Source organism: Gallus gallus, chromosome 13 (assembly GCF_016699485.2).
Source record: "Gallus gallus isolate bGalGal1 chromosome 13, bGalGal1.mat.broiler.GRCg7b, whole genome shotgun sequence".
Lineage (NCBI taxonomy): Eukaryota > Metazoa > Chordata > Aves > Galliformes > Phasianidae > Gallus > Gallus gallus.
Window position 1 is genome coordinate 9,901,431 of NC_052544.1, and position 14,073 is coordinate 9,915,503.

Consider the following 14,073-nt stretch of genomic DNA (forward strand, 5'->3'; position numbering starts at 1 on the left):
CCTCTTCTCCCAGTGCCCTTGGCTTGATTCGGCGCCCCATCCAAGCGTGTTCTGCACCAGGGCCGTGTGGGGGTGGGAAGCCTGGGGTTGCTTTGGGGCAGCACTGCTTTGGGGCACTCGCTTCAACCCACTTAATGGTTGAGGCGAGGAGGAAAGCCTGGTTGTGTTGGAGCAGGGCTCTGGGCGAGGCGCTGGTCTGTTGCTGTTCCCCTGAAACCCCTTTTCACAATCAGCTCTAATAAAGTGTTCTCAACTAAACGAGTGGTGACAAGCACATGTGGCTCCCAGTACTGCTAAATGTACCACACTTTGTAATGAGGTTCTAATGGCTGCTGTGTTTTGTCTAAAAATAGTAAAAGAAAGGGCTGTCTATTAGGGGAAATCTAAATGAGAGGGAAACAAATGGCTTTTAGTCTTTTCCTCTGTTTCAGAGTGAAGGATGCCAAGGAGAAGGAAGGCCACGGAGGGCCCCGACTCTCGAGGCCAGGATGGAGAGGAAGAGGAGGAAGAGAAGAGGGCTGCAGCCAATGCCAAGAAGAAGCGCAGCTTTGTGGACGCATTTATTGTCATATCTGACAGCGATGGAGAGGTCAGTGCTCAGCCCGTGCCAGGCCCTGCTGCTGCAGGAGCACCCGTGTGATGTGCTGGGGAATGTCGTGCCATTCCTTTTCTCTTCTGTGAGATGAACCCAGTCCTATTTGAGTAGGAAATGAATGGTGTGCTTGGTGAGGGTGAGTTATGAGTCTGGGATTTGATAACCAAATCCTCTCAGAGCTGAATTTGAAACGTAATTTAAAAGTAACCTTTCCTCAATCCCTTTACAAATCTTTTTTTTTTTTTTTTTTTTCATAATTTTTATTTGATTGATTCCAGCTAAACCGTAGAAACGTGATTCTGTATTATCTGCAAATAGATAAGAGAATGATTCAGAACACGGCTTGGAGTAGCTCAGGCACAGCTGCTGTCTGGTAAACTGATCCTGAATTACAGAAGGCTGAATTTTTAACCCGTTGCCGTGGGGTGTAAAGGTGAACTGTGCAGCGGGTGTGACACGAGGGCTCAGGTCCACTCCCTGGCATCATCTCGTTAACACGAGCCTCACCCTGCAGTACTGAGATGTTTGTGCCTGCTACACTGATGCTGGGAGACGTGCAAGAACTCCCAGCTGGAAAAACCCGGAGCTCTGAGAATCTGTCCTCAGCTTGAGGTACACGAGAGAAAATTATTAGAGTCATTTCTTTATGTACGACTGTTGAGGCTTTGCTCTGTCTTGCCAGTGATTTGGGATCCTAAGCTGCTTTTTGTAATTCCACCATTTTCAAAAGCATTTCAGTTCTCTCTCAAGCTGTAGATCTTAAATCAAGTCCTTTTCGTTCCCACATCTGGAGCATGAGGCTCTACAATAAGGCGATTATCATGTGAGGAGGGGAAAAGCACTAGAAATAAACAGCAAAAAGCTGTAGGGCAAATGATATTGGATGTTTTTCCTTCGCATTGTCTGAGTTCTTTCCCATTGGGAAATTCCCTGAAAGAAATGGAACATATGGCAGTAATAGTTCATTGGGGTTAAACCCTTAGCTCTGCAATATGCTAAGTTAACTTCAGATGTATGCTGCATCGCTGGCCTTTATTGTGAAACCTATAAGGAAAAAAAGAAATCAGCAGCTGTAAGAGATGCTGCAGTACATAAAAGATCAGGACCTGTTATTGTCTACAATTATTCATCTCAATGTGCGCGTATCTGAAAAAGAGGAAACAAACGTCTCTTAAAGCACATCTATAAAAAGGTTAGGCTCCCTGACTGTTCTGTAAGTTTGTCTATAAACAATAAATTCTGATGGCATAATCGGTCATATTACAGAAAAGGATATGCTCAGAGAGGCCGTTAAAGAGCCAATTAGGTTCTGTTTAAGTGACAACAGCTCAGTCGGTTGAGTGAGTGGATTTATTCAGTTCAGTCTCTTTCTTTCTGTGAGTCATCAGCTCCCAGATCCAGTGCCACAGTCTCTCGCAGCGTTGTTTTCTGCAAAACCACCCAAAAATTCGATTTGCATGGGATCTCAAAAGAAAAAATGCTGTCTGTTTTGTGTAGCTGTCACAGCTCTTCAGTGTACATCAAGTTGGATTTCAGTTTCAGACCCTGTAACTGTTGTTCTTGCTCTAGCAAGACCTTGTTATGTGTTTGAGAAGAGGTGTGGGAAACTCAGATCAATAGCAATTTTAGAGAACAATACATTCTCAATTAATCTTGCATCTGTTAGGACATGGTTCCTTATGAATCAAAAGCTGCAAGGACAATTTGGGCATCATTGATTCAATGGCTTTCTTCCTTGGCAGTCTCTTGGCAGGTATCTATGGAACAAGTCCCTAGTTCTGCTTCCAGACCAGCAGATCTTGTAGCAGCTGCACCTGGAAAGCCTCCAGCTTCTCACTTTTGATGATCTTTGGCAGACTGCCTCTCCCAGGAATTTTTCAGTCATGCTGGATTATCAAGCTCATCCATGTTATTTTGCCAAATTTTCTTTCTTTGCTCATGTCTGTGCTGTGGCATCTGCAGAGCTGCATCAGAAGGAATTTTTCTGGACATGAGGCTTTTTGATCTCTATTATATATAATCCTGGATACAGGGAGCTCTTTTTTTTTTTTTCTTAAGGGTCAGACAAATTAGGAACAGTCTCTCTGGCTCTGTGGAAACAAGAGGAGATGATCTCCTTTGTGCTCACTGCTTCTCTGAGAGCACGGATGTGGCGAGTGAACAAAGTCATTCCCGTCTCCCCGACTGTTCAAATCCTATGGAGCATCGGGTGCCAAAGGGCGGGTGGTTCACTTGCACCCAAGCACACAGCATTCCTAACAGCACCCAGCAGAGCTTTCCCTGAGCGTGGCAAGTGCTGCTTTGCCTCCTGACCCCCCCAGCTGGGTTGTTGGTTCCCCTGGGATTTTCTGAAGCGCGGTTGTCACCCAGCAGGAGGGGCAGGGACGAGTGCAGAGCATAGCCAGAGGCCCAGTCACTGTGCACATCCAGTGGATGGATCTGCAGATGCTAAAATGCCGCTGGTCCTCCGTGGAACCTCGCAGGGGGCTCACGTAAAGGTGGCTTAACCCATTTCTTCTGGATAGATCCTTTGTGAGCTTTGCTTGCGCTCGCATGAAGTCTCACAGGCTCTATCTGCCAGATCTGCCATCCGTCAGCTCTGCAGCCTTTGGGGAACGTGACAGTGCCGGCTCGTTCTGCGTGGCATCCAGAGCCTGCCTCCCCTTAGGCACTCAACGTCCCTCTGTCTGAGTATTCCTGTTCGAAGATGCTCGGAGTCTGAGTAAATAGCGGCGTTTATTGATGTTCTGGATCAGATGATGTTTCTGGGAGATAGAGGGAGAGCGGTGTTTGGGCACTGGCTGGACTGGCTGGTCACTGAAAAGCCCTCTTTTCTTCCCTGGCCTCCCGCTGTGTGTCAGAAAGCACATCTGGCAGGAGGCTGCTCGTGTCTCCTTGTTCCACGCTCCGCTTCCAGCAGGTTTGTTCTAATGAGCTGAAAGACAGAGCAGAACCAAAACAGATTCTGAACTGAAGTCAGAGACTAATAAAGTAGGGTGTGATATTAATTTCAGCAGCGGCCTTGGCTAGAACCAAACGCGGCACTTCCAACATCTAATTAGCTTTTAAAAATAAATGAGTCTGGTTTTCATCTGCGTATTTCCCATGTAGGGTGCATGGCGTTTGGCTGTGCCCTATTGTTAGATGGTCCCAACTGCTATTGAGCAGCAAAATGAAGCAGACCTTTTGACTCTACATTCTGCTTCTCCTGTAGCCTTTCCTTCCCTGAGTCAATAGAAGCTGATTTCTGTGGTTGATGATGTGGATTCAAGGGAGCAGGATGTGGGAGTCTGGCGAGTCGCATCCATTTATGGGCTTTTAGAAGCAAGCAGAGCTGTATCTGTTTCTGCTGGTGGATCTGGGTTCTCCTAAGTATGTGCAAAAGCATCTTAAAATGGGAATTGGATTTCCTGCTGTCTGTTGCAACCAAGCAGGTTAAAAAACAAGGGAGAAGAATAGCGGCTGCCATCCACCAAGTGTGTGGGGAGCTTTGGAAACCCATTTTTTCCTTGATCTGTGTACAGTGCTGACAGTGAAATTGCTCATAAGAGAGCGTCATAAATTAGACTGCGGAGCCTGACACGCAGGAAGAGAATTTGGATTCCTTCTGGCCATTACACTTTAAATTGATGGCAAGGGAGAGACGCTCCCCAGGCTGGCACTGAGCAGAGGTGTGCAGCTCCTACCTCACCTCAGCTTTAATAATTAGTTTCCCCTGGAAGTTGTGTGTTGGAGATGACCTTGTAACTAAGAGCACTGGTGGCAGTCTGGGAATATTTTAATTGATTAAGATTATTTTTGGACTAGTGATCTTATTAGAAAGGCAGTTGGTTGAGTGGCCCCCTGAGTTCCTATTATCCTTGTAGACAGATGAGCATTAAAAGGTTGGGTCAGAAGGAGCAAGCCCTGTTATCTTCCCTGTGATTCCTTGGCCCCCTCTGTTCCTAGCATCCACGCCTGCATTTATGCAGAGCGCTCCGGGGCCTGCCAGGCTCTCTCCCAGCAGAGGTACAAACAGCCATAAATCCTAATTAAAAGGTATGTTCTATTTTCCGGTTTTAAAAAATAAAGAAGATTTAAGAATTCTTGGAATTGAGATGTGTGTGTGTGTGTATATTTTGGCCCATCAGGATTAATTGGATTTGCTTCAGCAGTTCGCTGTGCTGTGGCCGTTCAGTAGAACGCTGCTGAGCAATTTAAACACCTCTCTCAGATGGATGAGGTTGGTACAACACGTGTCCGGCCATCATTTCGCTCCTGCCACTGCTGCAAATGCCAGTGTAGCCCACGTCCCAGCACAGGGAACAGAACCACATACCGGGGACACCCAGGATGTGAGTACGCCGTGACCCCAAAAGCTCTGGAGGTGCCCGAGCCCAGCGCTGCCCTGCAGTGCGTGCTGTAAATGTGTGCCTCTGCACGCCGACCAATGGCGAGTTTGGTGTGCTCGTAAATCACGTCAGTGCCCTGGAAGAGAGCTGCAGATGAGTGTCAGGTTGACCTTCCGGCAAGAGCAAGAGTGATGAGGGAAGATTGATGCCTGGAGAGGAGAGCTGAGGATCGGCAGAGCCTGAGAGGATTACATTGCCCAAGAATTTGCAGCATGAGTTTAGCACCATTAGACAAGTGGAGGGAGAGGAGGAAAGCTTTTGCCTTTCTTCCTCCAGCACGCGCTCCTTGCTGTGATCCCCCTTCCTGAGGGGTGAGCTGCCCACAGGGACACCTCAGAAATGGAGAACAAAACCCAAGCTTGGTTGGGGACGGGAAGGAGCCTAAAGAAACACCCTTAGCGTGAGCAGGAGTGTGCTGCTGTCTTAATATAAACAGGCTCTGAAGTCGGTGGGAGTGAGGAGTGAAGCAGGTATTAGGGGACATGAAAGCTGTGATGTATTAGGATTTCAGGAAACCACTTAATGGCACATCTTGCAAAACCTTACTTGGATAAATAATTCAATTTTGTCTAGATAGTAACGTTCCTGGATTGAAATCCTGCTGAAGGACTGTCAGCAAAGGCTGGTGATGAAGAGAAGAGAGGCTTGTTCTGGGGAGATGTAAAGCTGAGGCCGGGGGGATCAATACGAGGGCTGTGTGTGTTTTAACACTCTCATTAATGATCTGCAAGAAGGAGCAAGTGGTGTATATACATTAATAAAACCTACAGGTAGAACTAAAGCCAGAGACATCTGAACAAAACTCAGCACCGAGCTTCGATCTGAAGGGCTCCACAAGTTACAAAACGTGGGCAGAAGGAGCTGCCGACGTGGGGAAATGAGCAGAGCCTCCCTTTGCAGGAAAGCACTGCCCCACTGTGAAGACCCGAAGGTGACATGAGGCAGAAGTGTGGGGCGATTAGCTGTAGGTCTCACGGGCAGCAGCACCCCAAGTGAGGCTGCAGACGGAGTAATGCGAAGCCCCTTCCTGGCCAGGCGTGGGTGTCCCTGCCTAAAACGCTGTGTTTGATTCTAATCCTACCTGATTTAGAGAGACAAATTGGAAGGGGTCCAGGGCCAGCCTTCGGTGATGTGTACGCCCTCACTTAAGCTGTTAGGACAGCAACTTGCATAAATGTGTGCCAATTAAGCCTGTGACCATTCTTGTTGCAGTCAGCGTGCTTAAAGCAGCACGGGCTGGGGTTGTTCTCATGGGTGATGTTGCTGTAGGCCACTTGACTGCAGATTTCTGAAGTATTCAAGCTTCAAAAATGACACAACTGTGGCAGTTCTCAGGGCGCTGTGAGGATAGAATGGCACCAGAACTAAACACAGCTGGCGTCTGCCCCTGGGATGCGTTTGGGGGTCCCCAGAAACGGCTGGGATTCTGTTTTTGGCCACCGACAGCCGTTTGGGCTGAGTACTGGTGGGCTGAGCGCTGGGAGCTGAATGGCAGCAGACAGCCCTGGCTCACAGGTATGAGGTGTTCACTCCCAGAAAGGTTTTGTTTCTCCATTTTGAGTGCTTGAATAGTGAAGTTTTAGCGAGGCCTAACACATTCTCTCTAAAATCATAGGCAGCAGGTGCAGAGCTTGGTGGTGACTGGCACGGAATCTATTGTCTCTCCTACTTCTCTGTTTATGTCAGTCTGTAACTCTTTTTTGCTCGTTATGCTTATCACACTGCTTTTAATAGTTACAGAATGTGCTTGAATTATGTTTGAAATTCAAATTTCACACAAATAGCGGCTTGTTCTTGAACCAGAGTTTGTGTCAGAGTGGGGAGGGGGGGTGGAGGGAGCTGGTAGTATTTCCTACATATTGGATGCACTCACCATGGTTTTTTTTTTTTTCCATTACAGCAGGAGTCAAAGGAAGACAGCGGCTTGCAAACGAAGAGAACAAAACAGCAGCTGGATAGAACCAAGTTTGCTGCTAAAAGAAAAATTGCACGTAGGTCTTGAGCGTGGGGCTGGGGAAGCAGACTGGTGCTGAGCAGCTTCTGCTGTTTGTGTTGGAGATTATTTCCCTTGCAGAAAGGCTTTGAAGGGGCTTGGGACACACAGCTCCCCTTCTTAGGGGTAGAAGCTGCCTTCTGAATGTCGCTTGCGTGCACCCCAGTGCTTCCAAAATAATTGCTCAAGATTGTCTGTACCTCACCAGGCTTTGAGATCAGTTCCGATCCAAACCTGATCCGAAAGCCCCATCAGACACAAAGTGCTTTCCCATTCAGACCCTTCTGCTGTAAATTGTAGCACGGGGCAGCCAGCCATGCTGGGCATTGTGACAGGGGGTGTGAAGAACAAGAGGTTTGTTATACATCGCTTTGTTGTTACATGATGCATCGGTGTACCCACATCAACAGTGCTGTATGCAGTTCTGGTCTCTGCATCTTAAGGACGAGGAGAGGACATCCAGGGAGAAGTTGCTTGGGTTATCATGGGATGGAGACGTGGGCCTGGGACCCCCCAGCACAGAGAGCGAATGGCTGCGGTGTGGGATCAGCCTGCATCAGGAAGCAGCGCAGAAGCTGAATGCAGAGCTGTTGTTTACCAGCTCCGGCAGCCAGGGTGCACTGGGTGGAAATAGCAGGGGAGAGGTTTAGAATGGGTGAAGGCAAGTAATGCTTCACACAGCGTGTAGTGATCTCCTGGAACTGCTTGTCACGGGAGGTTGTAGAGAGGTCAGCATCAGCAGCTTTAATGAGGGATTAAGTGCATTCATGGACAACAGGTCTATAAACAGACGTTAGAGGGAATGGGCTGGAAGGTTCCTGCTAGCATCCCTCGCACAGCATTGTCAGTGCTGTGGGTGTACAAGCAGAAGGACGGCTGTCAGCGGGCTGCATGGCACTGTTGGTTACAGCCACCGGGCGAGGCGGGCTGCTGCTCTGCCCCAGCACATCAGCTCACGTTGTGCTCCAAGGCAGCCATCCAGCCGGCGTGTTCAACTCAGACAAGTTACATTCAGACCACTTTAAAATGAGGGAGAGGTTGTCTGCTGCGAAGCACAGAGCAGTCGCTGGGCAAATGGAGCCTGCCGGTGCTCTGCGAGCGGCAGCAGTTGGGCTCATCAGCCCTCAGAGGGCCTGTGTGAATTAAATTGTTTTTAATAGAGGCCTAAGGCCATGGCACGGAACAGCCTGGCTCTTGGTGGGAGCTGACATCCGCTGCGCGAGCCTGGCGACGGAGAGGGGGGAGAGGGGCTGAGCTCTTTTATTCCCCTTTCTCCTCAAAGAAGCAGCACACAGAGCTCTGCCCCGCGTCACAGGGGACTTGTGCTGCGTGTGGAGGTGCTGAAACTCTTGACGTAGGTCTTCCTCTTTCCTTGGTGGGTGCCAACGGGGGGCACGGCTTCGGTGCAGCACGGGGATGCGGTGTGCGTGCAGCGCTGGCTCGCTTCCCTCCTCTATCGCAAGCTGTAATTGGACGTTTGGTGTTTGCCTCTGGGCAAATTAAGATTCGAAATAGTAATTATTTTTTCTCGGGGTCTTTAAGCGAATCCTTTGAGGTGTGAGGCGAATCGGTCTTTTGTAACCATTCGGTGCTTCTGGGTAGAGAAAATACTTTCTCCTCCAAACTGGAAAATTGCAGATATTTGCAGGCTCTGGTTATGAAGCGTGTCCTCCCATCTCCGCTTTGTTGTGGTTTTATTCGTTGTAACCTAAAGCCATAACTACAATCTATCTGTGACGTTTCATCCCGACGGGATAAATGGGAGTACAAAGACTGAAGAAGTCTCCCTCTCCTCTGCCGGGTGCAGTCGGTGCTTTAAAGCACGCTTCCATGTTTCCCTGTAATTGCACTTTGGGTATGTGGAAATACCCAGATCCTGCATTTCCATTATTTTTGAGTAAATCTCTTACTGGTAAGTGTTAGAGCTACAACTAGCGGGGTTTTGCATCTAATTCACTTTGCAAATGTCAAAATGGAACATAAATCGCTTAGCAAATTGCCGTATTAGCATTTAAAAAGGCTCTGAAATGCTTTAATTTGTTTAGGGCTGTGATGTCTTAAAAAAACAGCTTCCCCCTGACCCTTCCTCCCTAGGACATTATCCAGTGGCCTCCAGCAGCCTCCAATGGCCTCCAGTGGCCTACAATGGCCTCCAGCGGCCTACAATGGCCTCCAGCGGCCTACAATGGCCTCCAGCGGCCTCCGGGAACCAGAGCGAGCTCCAGGCTCCTGCTGCTCACTCCCAAAGCAATACTTGCCTGTGCCAGGCAGAGGCCACAGTGCTCTGAATCTCCGATCTGCTGTCGTGATGACCCCAGCAATCCACCTCCAGTTGGTAGAACACGAAGATGCCGGGCCGTGGCACACAGGCCTGCCCCAGGCCGTGGGGCGAGGAGCGCGCCGGCTCTCTGGCAGCCTTCCTGTTGCCACCAGCACGCCAGGTGGAATTCAATTGGAGCGTTCCCCGTCCCCAGAGCACCTACTCCATTGGAACGTGAACGAGGCGCGTTTTGTTTGTCGTTGGTTTCTGTGCCAGAGGCAGCATTTGTCTGGCACGTTCTCTGTCCCCAGAGGGGAAATTGCTGTGCCAGGGAGGGAGAGGAAAACAAAATGTACAGTAGTAACTCGCCAAAAAATGTTGCTTTACGCTGAGCTTCATGGCTGTTGATAGCCCGAATGGGAGAACGCATAGGGCCCCGTTTTAATTTAAGCACGTGGGAAGTCTCGTGCTGTGGGAATGATCACGTGCAGCGGTTCCCTTCCACATGTCAGAGCGGGGTCTGGCCTAATTGCCGTGATGGTTTGGGCAGGGAAGCAAGTCACGCACTCCTTGAATGCTTGGGAGGTGTTGGTATTGTGCAGTGCTGCCATGGGGACAGGAGCCTTCTCCTACCCTGGGCTGTTGTGTGCCTGCCGTTAAAGCGAGCGTGTTTTTCCCTGGTCCCTGCTGGCTGGAACACTACAGAGTGACTTTGTCCAAGGACAAAAGATCCCCACGAGCCCTGTGTGTGTGCTGTTGTCTGCCTTCTCCTCAACCGCCGCCTTAATTCTGCAAGAAATTATTAAAGAGAAACCACGCGCCCAAACCTAAGCGCTGATTTAGTAGGGCACGCGAGGAAACGTAACGGCTGGTAATCAGAGCAGCCAAAAAACGCTGCAAGGTGCATGTTTTAGAGCTCACGGAGCCCATCGGAGAGCGAGGCTCTCGGTTCGTGTGTGAGATGGCTGCGCAGGATTCCGCCTGGAGGAGGGAGCGGGTTCTGAAGGAGATCTGTCAGTCTGCTGTGAGTGTGAAGGCGCATCTTTCAGCTCCTGAGAGTGCTGTTGAGTTGTTTTCCACGCTGCGCTCCGTTCTGCAGGCGTCGTATATTTTGAGCGTAGTGAATGTGTTGGGTTGAATCTAAGTCAATAAGTGTTTTCCAAAGTAAGGAGCTGCGTCGTTTCGAAATAGCCGGTCTCAGCTTCTGGTTTGCCCTGAACGAGGAATATTTCGGGAAGAAATTTTCTGCTGGAATAGCAGTTACGACTGTAGGAAACCTGTTTCCCGTGCATGGCTGACTCAGTGATGCAGTGGAGTAATGATGTGAGCAGAAGGGGGATGTATGCATGTAAAAGATCCTTCGTAATGCCGCCGAGCAAGTAACATTATCCTCCATGGAGCTTTCCACCTGCAGCTCGGGGTGAGCAGCATGCGGCTCTTTTGCTCTTGGTTAGGTCCCCTGTGGTACTGCAGACATCTTTGTGTCAGAAGGCAGTGAGACATGCTATTTGCTGGAAATAAAGTGCATTAGGGAGGATGTGCTCTTTTTCCTGCCTTACTCCTGACTCTGTCCTGTATAAAACGAGCACGATTTGGCAATCTTTATCCCCTGTCCTTTCACACGCATTCTGTAGCTCTAGAATGTTGTTTGGTGAAGGCAGTAAGACATTCTCTTAATATACCCAAGGAGTCAGAGTTCAGACTGCTATAGAAACCCTAACTGGGGTTCCTGACTTGTATTACTTGTCTGTTTAGTGCTGCTGATGCCTTTCCAGGAAAGCTGAGGTTTAACTGCTTTGCTCTGCATTCCTCCTGGGGAGGTGGGACTCTGTGGACATCTCTCAAGATGTTGGGTAAATGTAGGGTGTTTGCATACAACTACGGCTGTGACATGACTTTCTCCTTCTCTTCCTACTGTAGAGATGACTGAAGAGGAACAGTTTGCACTGGCCCTGAAAATGAGCGAGCAAGAAGCCAGACAAGTGAACTGTCAGGAAGAGGAGGAAGAGGAACTCTTGAGGAAGGCCATTGCTGAGAGCCTAAATGTAAGTGTGCTTCTGTGAAGAGGCTTACTAGGGTTCTTCAGCAGCATCGCTTTTTGTGCTTTCTTTGCCATGCTACACAAAAGAAGACTTTACTGGATGCCTTGCAGATTCCAGCAGGAGCTGGAAGCAGAGCAGTCACAGTGTAGATGTTCTGTGCCATTCCTAGTGGGCGGCACATGAGGTCTCCTGTTTTGGAGTGTTCTGATTTGACCTGGGGATGCAGTGCACAGGTTTCTGCAGCCCATTCTTGCTATGCTCTGCTGATGGAACGCACCTCTCAGAGAATCAACCTCTTGTCTTTCAGAGCTGTCAGCCCTTGGATTCCTCCAGCGCAACCCCGCAGTTGTCTGTGGAAGTGCTGGACACGCAAAGCCAAAGCCACCCCGCTGAGCAAGAGGGCTGTGGGATCCTGGGAGGCCTGGCGCCTTGCCCTGACACCCTTTGCTCCGAGGACAGCTCCCACTCACAGAGCACCAGAGCTGATGGGAGTGGACAGATGGATGTTGCCCGGAGCCCCCTGGTAGTGTTGAGGAGGTTAAGCCAGGAAATCGTTGAAAGCTCACTAGTATCCAGCATAATCGTGTCTCCAGGGAAGAGCCAGCCTTTGACAAGGTCAAGTGAAAAGTCTTCCTCGCCACCTAAGAGTGATTCTAGTAACATGTTACCCAGCACCCTGAGAGAGGACCTCATCTCTCTGAGTCCCACCTTTGGCAGGGTTCCTTCAGGTTCCTGGCGGCTGACACCTCGGAGACTGTTCACAAGCCCCTCCGGCTCTTCCAAAGCAGCAGACCACAAACCAAAAGAGCAGCCCCTGCCCTGCTCTGGCCATCCCGCAGGAGAAGCCAGTGCTGGGAACTCAGCCCAGCTCTTCAAGAGCTGGACCACAGAGCAGGGTGGCAGCCCCAGGATGAGTGGTGCTGGGGCAGGTACTAAGCACACCCTGCAGTCCAGGCGTGCTGCCACGGTCTGTGTTACCACAGAGCAAGCAGAGCAGAACGAGGTGTCCGACTCTTCTCCTGAGCTTTGCATGCTGAACGTGGCAGAGGAGAAGCATGAGGAAGAGGCAAGAGACACAGTGCATTATTACTGGGGCATCCCATTCTGCCCCAAAGGGGTGGACCCCAACCAGTACACCAATGTCATCTTGTGTCAGCTGGAGGTTTACCAGAAAAGCTTGAAGCAGGCTCAGAGGCAGCTATTGCATAAGAAGGAGTTCGGTAACCCAATTGTGCCCAGTTCTTCCTTAAGCCAAAATGAGCTCAGGAAAGGAGAGCAGATAAGCAGAGAGAATGGGGTTGCTGATGACACAGAAGATGGAGATCCAGGCACTCCGAAGGAGTGTGAGAGCATCACCTGGCTCCTCCCTTCAAAGAAGAGGGAGGCAGAAAGTCCAGGGCACAACGTGGAAGAAGAGAAGAACTCTACTTCTGATGATGAACCAACCACGAGCTACTGCCAGGTAAGAGCTCTGCTGAGCAGCCGTTGAGCAGCCATGTCTTCCCTCCATGTTAGGGCTCAGTCCCTTCTGCAAAGCAGGCACTGCTGATAGGCGCTCCTTGTGCGTTTAGAGACTTCCTCCCTAACCACGCTGCTTACTGTGAGAGAGAGAGGAGAAGGCTGCAGGCTGATTGGCAGCACGCAGTGGTCGGGCCATCATACAGCCTGGCAGCTGTCCATCGCTGCACCACTGAGATAAAGACTTCCAGCTGACACTTCCCTCTCCAAGGGGTGTAGCCTGGCAGGGCATCAGGACAGCGAGCACAGAGACGGCATGTGCCACCGACAGCTCCAGTAAACCAGTTAGGAACCTGCGGCCATATGGAGAGCCCTGCCTATTCCTTTGTGGCTTTTGTCCTTGCAGTGCAGCCTTCCCTTTTCCATCCACGTGCCCATTTGCGTTCATGCGCCTTCACCCTGCAGGTGCTCTTTCCCCTCGTGGTCCTGCAGCTGGCTGCAGCCGGGGGGGATGGTGGCTGTGCCGTGCTGCACGTGTGTGCTGCCTGCCCAGGGTGCTGTGTCACAGCAGCACTGCTGGCCGTCCTTGTAACCGTGGCCGGGCACCTTCTCCCCACGCCTGCTTGTTGGGGCTGCTAGACGCTAGGTGTCAGCCTCTGTCTCCGTCAGGGCTCTCGTTGGAGCGGAAGGCAGCTTTCTGTCACTGCTAAGTTTAAACAGATTGCAAGTCAGATGAAGTATTTATTACTGCTGTATTTTAGGTTTGTGTCAGCCTTTTCCAACCCTCATTTTTCATAATGACTTCACTCCCGGATCATTGTATAACTTTATCTTCTCTACGACTGAAGCCTCGACTCTGTTGTTCCTGTTTTCAAGTGTATTTGATCATTTACCCCGGTGTTAGAAAGATACTTAACTTGTTTTGTGATATTTATATTCCGTCTTGTAATATTGAGCACTTAAGAAAAACGTCATGTCTGCATTTTCTGGTTCCAGAAAAAGTGCAGAGCAGTCTGTGCTGAAAAGTGACTTTCCATGACAGTGCTTTGGCTGAGGCTTAGCAGATATGGATTGAAGGAAGCCTTAGAGGTGACCTGCAGAGGGAAGAAGCCGACTTGTGCCCTCCTCCGTTTCTTTTGGATAGATACAAAAGCCCTTAAGAGGAACTGCTTTTTTTCATCCATGTCTTTTCCTTTTTCTCTGGAAGGTCGGGGTGGCTGCAGAGCTGTGCATGTGTGCACCAGAGCCCTCAAGAAGCAACAGCAGCAGCAGCTGGGGGGGGGGGGGGGGGCACGAACTTTGAATCATTAGTGTAAACTGTGGGGTATTTTTTG

At 49.9% G+C, this 14,073-nt stretch overlaps 1 protein-coding gene across 27 annotated transcripts in view; it reads left to right on the top strand.

Annotated features, from left to right (window-relative positions):
* Window positions 1-14,073, top strand: part of UIMC1 (ubiquitin interaction motif containing 1) — a 33,632-nt gene that overhangs the window by 2,966 nt on the left and 16,593 nt on the right. For 24 of the 27 annotated variants that reach the window (XR_005839708.2, XR_005839707.2, XR_005839709.2 and 21 more), the window contains exons 2-5: window positions 432-589; window positions 6,887-6,977; window positions 11,160-11,284; window positions 11,589-12,743. Coding sequence is in view for 14 of the 27 variants with exons in the window: in XM_040647263.2 (XP_040503197.1) it covers window positions 440-589; window positions 6,887-6,977; window positions 11,160-11,284; window positions 11,589-12,743 (1,521 nt within the window). In the remaining 13 variants the exon portion in view is untranslated. Of the gene's footprint in view, window positions 1-413; window positions 590-873; window positions 1,208-6,886; window positions 6,978-11,159; window positions 11,285-11,588; window positions 12,744-14,073 lie in introns of those variants that run through there. The other 3 variants (XM_040647268.2, XM_040647264.2, XM_040647265.2) reach the window with 3 other exon arrangements.